The sequence below is a fragment of the Aedes albopictus genome, chromosome 2, assembly GCF_035046485.1.
Source record: "Aedes albopictus strain Foshan chromosome 2, AalbF5, whole genome shotgun sequence".
Lineage (NCBI taxonomy): Eukaryota > Metazoa > Arthropoda > Insecta > Diptera > Culicidae > Aedes > Aedes albopictus.
This window is the reverse complement of record NC_085137.1, coordinates 313,087,243-313,095,881: the sequence shown is the minus strand read 5'-3', so window position 1 is coordinate 313,095,881 and position 8,639 is coordinate 313,087,243. Positions and strand designations below refer to the sequence as shown.

General features: G+C 48.1%; 1 protein-coding gene across 1 annotated transcript; it reads left to right on the top strand.

Annotated features, from left to right (window-relative positions):
• Positions 1-1,979: 1,979 nt before the first annotated feature.
• On the top strand, positions 1,980-7,334 carry LOC134286676 (uncharacterized). The gene has a single exon (XM_062848329.1). It carries the CDS (start codon positions 1,980-1,982, stop codon positions 7,332-7,334), a length of 5,355 nt encoding a protein of 1,784 aa, XP_062704313.1.
• The last annotated feature ends 1,305 nt before the right edge of the window (positions 7,335-8,639 follow it).

Genomic DNA, 8,639 nt, shown 5'->3' with positions numbered 1-8,639 from the left:
TATAGGGATTCTTATAAAAATGCGTTCAGAGATTCCTTCAGAAATATCTTTAGACATTTATTCAGAAATTTCCCCAGAGATTTCCTTAATAAAACATTCAGCGATGCTTCCAGAAACTATTTTTCAGAAAATGTTTCAAAAGTTCCTTCAAAAATTTGAACTAGGATACTTTGGAAACCCTTCCAAGGATTTCACCAAATATTCCCACAGTAACTTCCAATGTCTAAGAATTTCTTCAGAATTTTCAGAAAGAGATGTAAATGATTTGTTGTAGAAATTCCTCCTTTACCTTTTTTGAGGCTGTTTCAGTTTTTATCCGAAAAATCTTTCGGAAATTCCTTTAAGCATTCTCTCAAACGATCCCCCAATGATTTATTCCAAAACTTTCTCCGGGGTTTGCTTTAGAAATTGTTTCAAAGATTTTTTTAATTTAAATTTTTGTTAAAAAAATCTTCCTGGGATTTCTCTAGGAATTTCTCCAGGGTTTCTTAAAAAAATGTGAGAACCATTCGGGAATTTTCTCCAGGCATTCCTATAGAAACTACCCTGGGAATTCCTTCACATTTTTTTTTCAGGGGTTCTTTCAGATAATCTCCCATGGTTTTTCTTATACATTTTTATTATAAATTCGACCAATAATTTCTTCAAAAATATCTCCAGATTTTCCTCCATGGATTTCTTCACAAATTTCTCCAAGGATGTTTTTGAACGAACTTCTACAGATTTTTCGATAAATATTCCAGAAATCAATCCTAGGATTCGTTTAAAAAATCTTTCACGAGCTCTTGATAAAATCTTCCATAGATTTTTAAAGAAATTCTGTCAAGGACTTTGGTCACGCGAGGGTTAATCATGAGAGATTTTGAGAGAAGTTCAAACGTGATCCACAGGTAGCGATATAGTTGATCCCTATCTGCCACATGTGTATTATCTACCCCTTTCGCTATGAGATAAGTTACGTAGGAGATAAGAGAAAAGGCCTGTTAGGAGAATTGAAGTCTCTCATCAGGCAGCTCAAGTTGTACATAGGCAATAAAAATTAGTTACAATCAGACCGCCGGGAAATATAGTCCTCGTCCGTTACAGTCCGCGCAATAAAGACTTTGCTTTACAATCGTAGTCGTTTTTCTGTACCGCGATTAAGTGCCGGAATAAAGTTAAGTGACAGAGTGAAACAATTCTCGGTTTTACGGTTTCTACGGTGTCCGAATCGATCCCCGTTTCCCGCGCGCACAAACATTTTGGTCCTTCGAGCCGGATCGAGGACGGCCAGGATCGGTTTTCGGACACAGGACCCGTGAACTTTAGTGAAAGTGTATGGGTGGACTCCTGCGGAGCGCGACAGTGCAATTGAAACAGTCGCGAGAAACAATTGAACTGTGTAGTGAACTGTATCGGCCACGGAAGGCCACGAAAATTTGTGAATTTGCGTTCCTGAGGAAGAAAGTGGCCTACCGCCTGTGAAGAAAGGCCGGCCGTGAAGAAAGTGCCATTTTGGACGCGGTCAATCGCCATCGCTGGTGCAGTTCGAGCGCCATCAAGGGCGACAAAGGAACCCCTGACCGGGCGCCATCGAAGCAGGATTGAATAGCAGCGGAGCAGCGGAGGTCGGCGCCATCAACGGAGCTGCAAATCGAATACGGGGAAGTGTTTTGCATGTAGTTTTACGGTGGCTTGTTGCATGTGGCCAACCGAGACAAGGCTGGAAATAAAATTTGTAAATGCATGTGAGTCTTTTCTTTGGCAAGGTGCATGAGTTGTGTCCGCTTTCCTGTTGGTCTCGAAGTTCCGCTTGGGTCTGTCGGCTGTTGTTCTCTGTGGTTGATTCCCCCTCGCTGCTGTTATTGGGTTGCACAGTCCTAAATCTGTCTGTTTGATTCGCGATCGTGGAACGTCGAGTAGATCTGTCACAGTGAGATTATACCGGTGATTGGTGATCAGTGCGTGATTGAATTTGATTAGATTTGACCAGTGCAGTGATGACCAGTGATTTGCGAACTTTGTTGAAGCGTGAACGCTTGCTTCAGCAAAAGGTGTCTATCGTGGAGAAGTTTGTGATAGCATTTGACAAGGATCGTGACGAGTGTGAAGTAGAAGTGCGACTAGAGGGCCTAGAAGAAGTGTATGTGGAGTTTTTCGTGCTACGTGAGAAGATTGAGTTGCTGATGGAAGATGAAGAGGACGATGGAGACGACATCGATCCTGCTGAGAAGGATGCAACTAACCGTGTACAACAGAATTTTCTTGCCGCCGAAAATTTCGAAAACCGCTACTGCAAATTGAAAGTTGCCCTGTTGAAACTGCTTCCACCGAAGGATCCACCCCAGCGCAGCGGTGGGACCCCAGCTGAGCAAGCCACTACTCATTCCAAGGTGAAGTTGCCGGAAATCAGTTTACCTGTGTTTAGTGGAAAACTAGGAGAGTGGGTGATGTTCCGTGATACTTTCCGCAGCCTAATCCATCAAAACGGGCAGTTAAATCCGATGGATAAATTTACCTACCTGAGGACGTCACTTACGGGAGATGCTCTAAAGGAAATCAACACCATCGAGCTCTCGGCTGCAAACTATGAGGTTGCGTGGAAAGTTCTCCAGGAACGCTATGAAAACAAGAAGCTGATTGTTAAGGCGTATTTGGATGCACTGTTTTCACTGGAGCCACTCAAGAAGGAGTCGTACGACGGATTGAATCATCTCGTCAGCGAGTTCGAAAAGAACTTGCAGATGTTGGACAAGGTAGGCGAGCAAACAGCCCAGTGGAGTACTATTCTCGCCTACATGCTTTGCGCCCGGATGGATACAGTGACGTTGCGTTTATGGGAAGCGCACCACAATTCCAAAAACGTGCCGAAATACCAGGATTTGGTAACTTTCCTTCGCAATCAGTGTTCCGTCCTGCAATCAATAGCTCCGTCGAAGTCTACCAGTTCCGATCAACGCCAGTCGAAGATTGCTGTGTGCCACGCTGTGGTGAAGATGTCCAACAAATGTCCATTTTGTGGCGAGTCTTGGCATTCTCCATTTCACTGTACCAAGTTCCAGAAAATGAAGGTTACGGAGCGCAACGAAGCGGTGATGAAGAGCAAGCTGTGTCGGAACTGCCTGCATCCTGGTCATTTCTCTAGGACGTGCGACAAAGGTGTCTGTCACCACTGCCGGCAGAAACACCACACCATGCTGCACTTCACCCCGGTAAGATCCTCCGTTCCACCCGCGCAGACGAGAAATCAAGAATCCAGCCCACAACAACGTCAACCACAATCAAACCCACAGCAACCGAACCAACAAGCACACACTCAGTCAAACAATGCACCCACACACACTGCCAACTCACAAATCAATAGACCACAGCCAAGCACAAGTCAACCCAACACAAGCCATAACTACGTTGCACTACCCAAAACACCTACCCACAACATTCTTTTGTCAACGGCACTCGTACGAGTCAAAGACCGTTTTGGAAACATTATGCTTGCTCGAGCTTTGTTGGATTCTTGCTCCCAACATTGTCTCATGACTAGGGAGTTCTCGAACAAGCTCAAGTTTCGAGTCTCCCCCACATTCTTATCAGTGCAAGGCATTGGGTCTGCACAGAGTGTGTCTACCAAGCGAGTGAGCGCAGAAGTTTCTCCAAGGTCGCGAATGATTTCTCCGTTCGAAGAAGAGATGCAGTTTTTCGTCTTGCCGAAGCTGACTGTTTCGCTGCCGACCTCCAGTTTCATCCCATCGGAATGGAACCTTCCTGAGTCGACGTTCATGGCGGATCCAGACTTCTACGAATCTGGGCCGGTGGATGTGATCATCGGGGCGGAGTACTACCTGGACTTGTTGGCCGATGGACGGCTGAAAGCGACGGAGAATGGACCTACACTGCAGAACACTGTTTTCGGCTGGATTGTTTCTGGCCGAGTTCCGGATATCCCAATCAACGAACCACGTTCCGTAGTCAACGTTTGTTCTACAACGGAGTTGCAAGACCAGCTAACTAAATTCTGGGAGATTGAAACCTGTCGTACGGTCAGCAATCATTCCGTGGAAGAATCTGCTTGCGAGGAGATTTTTGCGAAGACGACAGTGCGCGACGAAACTGGGCGATTCATCGTTACACTACCGAAGAAAGATTATCTCGTCGAGAGACTAGGCGAATCAAGATCCATTGCCATTCGACGACTGAACTGCTTGGAGCGGCGTTTGTCTGTGAACCCGGAATTGCGAACTCAATACTCCGACTTCATCCAAGAATACCTGGATATGGGTCACATGGTGGAGGTTTCTGAGGACTGTGAAGGAGTTGCATACTACATGCCTCATCATGCGGTGCTGAAGCCAGAGAGCACAACAACCAAACTACGAGTGGTGTTTGACGCTTCGTGCAAGACCTCAACAGGAGTATCGCTCAACGAGGCATTGATGGTCGGCCCGGTAGTGCAGGATGAGCTAATCAACATAAATCTCCGATTCCGTCTTCATCGTTTTGCTGTCGTTGCGGATGTGGCGAAAATGTATCGCATGATAGCTGTCTCTGGTCCCGATCGAAAGCTGCAGAGGATCGTGTGGAAGGGCAACACCGACCAAGAAATTCGAACGTTCGAGTTGGCGACAGTGACGTATGGAACAGCGTCCGCACCATATCTCGCTACTAGGTGTCTGGTGCAATTAGCAGAAGAGGAAAAGGAATCCCATCCCATGGCAGCAGCCGTTCTGAAGGAAGACTTCTACGTCGATGACATGCTGTCAGGAGTCGACGAGATAGATGAAGGAAAGCAGTTTGTCGAAGAAATGGTGGATTTGATGCAGTCTGGTGGTTTTACGTTAAGGAAGTGGAATTCCAACAGCGAGGAAATATTACGCCACGTTCCGGAGCATCTTCGCGATGATCGAACAATTCTCACGCTAGATTCAAGTGATTCCACTGTGAAAACGCTAGGGCTACAGTGGGAACCACGAACAGATGCTTACCGCTTCAGCACTCCGAAGTGGAACGAGTCAGATGCTGTAACCAAGCGGACAGTTTTGTCGGATATCTCCCGTTTGTTCGATCCGTTGGGATTGATCGGTCCAGTCATCGTTCAAGCAAAACTGTTCGTACAGAAGCTCTGGGAGCGTGAATGCAGCTGGGACACTCCATTAAGCGAAGAGTTGAGGGAAAGATGGCTAGAGTACCGCAGAAACATGATCGGCTTGGACGGAATCACGGTTCCACGTTGGATTGGAGTCACAAAGTCACTGGAATCCGTCGAACTACATGGGTTCTGTGATGCTTCACGAAAGGCTTACGGCGCGTGCATTTACATCCGAACCGTTACAAATGATGGTACCGTAGACGTACGGTTGCTTACAGCGAAGTCTCGAGTTGCTCCTCTAGAGAATCTCAAGAAGAAGAAGAAGTCACTCTCCACTCCACGACTCGAGCTTTCCTCGGCACTGTTACTCGCACATCTCTACGAGAAGGTTATCGACAGCATCCACATGACCGTGGAATCGCATTTCTGGACAGATTCGACAATTGTGAAATACTGGCTAGCATCAGTTCCCTCCAGATGGAAAGAATTCGTCAGCAACCGTGTATCGGAGATCCAGCACGTCACCAAGGCCGGGACCTGGAATCACGTTCCCGGAACAGAGAACCCAGCAGACATCATTTCTCGGGGCATGGCACCCCCACAGCTACAGTACGAGTGCCTCTGGTGGCATGGACCTCACTGGCTACTCCAAGACCGAGCAAACTGGCCAAATTCTGAACCGGACACAAGTCAACTTCAGCCGTCGATTCTGGAGGAAAAGGGAGCTGTTTCTGCACTGTTGCCCAGCGCGGAGCCTAGCGAAATCTTCAGTCGTCGGTCATCACTAACAGATCTTGTGACGCTGGTAGCCCTCCTGCAACGGTTCTGCTTCAATGCGAGAGCCACAAATCGGGAGCGTCGCAAGCAAGGTCATCTTACTCTCGCCGAACGTGACGCAGCGCTTCGTTTGCTAGTTTGCCTCGCCCAGAAAGAATCCTTTCCGCAAGAATACGCCGAATTGTCACGTGGTCGAACGGTTCAAGATTCCTCCCGTATTGCTTCACTGAATCCCGAGATGGTAGATGGCATTATTTGCGTCGGCGGCCGGTTGCGGAACGCCAAGGTTCCTGCAGGCCGGAAACACCCATATGTCATTGATCATCGTCATCCGTTCACCACGCTTGTCATGACTGAATACCATCAGAATTTGTTCCATGCGGGACAGCAGCTATTGGTCTCGTCCGTTCGTGGAAAATACTGGCCGACAAATGCTCGTAATGTAGCTCGAAAGGTTATCCACGACTGTGTTCGCTGCTTCCGTGTCAAGCCGAAGATTCACGAGCAACTGATGGCGGATCTTCCGTCAGAGAGGGTTACACCTTGTAGTCCCTTCCAACGCGTCGGCATTGATCTGTGTGGACCATTCCAAATGAAATATCCTCAGCGTTCTGCCCGTCCCGTGAAATGCTTTGTCGTCGTTTTCGTCTGCCTGGTAACGAAGGCAGTCCACCTGGAATTGGTAGCTGATCAAACGTCTCAGGCATTCCTAGCTTCCCTCAGACGTTTCACGTCACGACGCGGAAGACCGTCTCTCATCATGTGTGACAACGGCAGAAATTTCATCGGGGCCAATCGAGAGTTGGCTGAACTAAGGAAGCTTTTCATCGACCAGCAGTTCCAGAACACCGTGGTCAGAGAAACAGCGAACGACAATATAGAGTTTCGTTTCATCCCCGCCCGCTCCCCAAACTTTGGAGGATTGTGGGAGAGCGCAGTGAAGTCCTTCAAAACACTGTTGAAACGAACCATCGGGGCAAGAACCCTGCAGTACGACGAGTTCCAGACACTGCTCACGCAGATTGAGGCAATTCTAAACTCTCGCCCGCTCACTCCGGTTAGCAACGACCCCAGTGACTACGAGGCTCTAACACCGGGTCATTTCCTCATCCAACGTCCGTTGGCAGCGATTCCGGAGCCGAACCTTGATGGCTTACCGGAAAACCGATTGTCTGCATGGCAAACCGTGCAGCATTTTGTGCAACTTTTGTGGAGGAAATGGTCCACTCAATATTTGTCGAACCTGCATAACCGCACGAAGTGGACCAAGAAGCGAGACAACGTGAAGGTCGGAACGATGGTGGTGCTGAAGGACGAGAATCAGCCACCGTTGAGTTGGCTTCTGGGTCGAATAACCGAGGTACACACTGGAGCAGACGGAAACATTCGGGTAGTGACTGTCCGAACGAAGGATGGCAGCTTCAAACGAGCAATATCGAAGGTCTGCATCCTTCCAATCAGCGACAATTTCCAATCGTCAGCAGGGGAGAACTAGGACTCCTCCACCGGCGGAGGTCGAAAGACCTCCGCAGACCAGTTAAGTTAAGTATTTTATTGAATTTCAAAAAGTTAATCGGCTCATTTTTCATTCGTAGCCACATTCCGTCCTCGTTTCCAGTCCAAGAAACGATGGAAGTCAGTCACTATTCGATCCAGTCTCTCCAATTATCGAGGTAATCTGTTTTGTTCTGGTGGTGGTTTTGCATGAACGGTGCATGTAGCAGTCGGTCTGAACCAGGTTCAGCATTGTCAGAATTTGTCCGTGAAGTCAGTTACCGTGGCAGTCCTAGACTGCACTATCAGAAACCCTGCTAAACACTATTCCACGCTTGGCTATTTGAGGTACAAGTACGCGAGCCCGCAGCGGAGGTAGAAGAGCGCTATTCATCCTCCAGGAACCAACGAAGAGGTCGTCAACGAGTGTGGCCAACTCGTACAACGGTCTCGGCATTTTGATGTTCCGTCAGCACATGAGCAACTCGCCAGCAAGTACCGACAATCACCATCGTGACGTGTAGGGGTATCATCAGCGCCTGGCGGCGCCGCGGAGGCCAACTGGCCTCCGTTCCAGGCAAGTCCTTGTTTTGTACAGTAATTCAGTTTGAAAAAGCACCCGTTCATTTGATTTATAGCACCATCGACGGCGGCCACAGGGGCCTCGTCTATTCATCAACGAAGACGAACCACCACCAAGGAGAGCAACCGAGTATGAAAACCAGCCAGAAGTCCAACTGTAATCGTATCTGCATCGAGTCGAAGCCCGCAGTCGTGAAGTCCACAGCCCTGGAACGAAGAAGATCCCAGTTAAGCCAGATGAAGCACAGCAGCGAGAAAGATCCAGCATCCAGGCCCAGAGCAAATCCATCCCAAGTCCATCATGAAGTCCAGTTCCCATCCACGTCGAACAGCATCAACGGCAGCAGTCCAATGTTTACCAACGAACAAGGGTCAAGGTCGTATCCAGTCTAATCGATGTCGAAGCAGTAGCAGAACAATACGTCCGGCTCCAGCAGCAGCAGCAGAAGTATATAATGCGGTCAACCCGGCGACCGACAATGTTCAGCATATGAAGAAAGAAGTGAATTCGTAAACAAAACAAACCAATACAGTAGAATCTAGCGGATAAGTAGTATAGGAGTAGGTAGTGTTTTTGAAATAGCCGAGATTTCAAGGCGGCCGGTATGGTCACGCGAGGGTTAATCATGAGAGATTTTGAGAGAAGTTCAAACGTGATCCACAGGTAGCGATATAGTTGATCCCTATCTGCCACATGTGTATTATCTACCCCTTTCGCTATGAG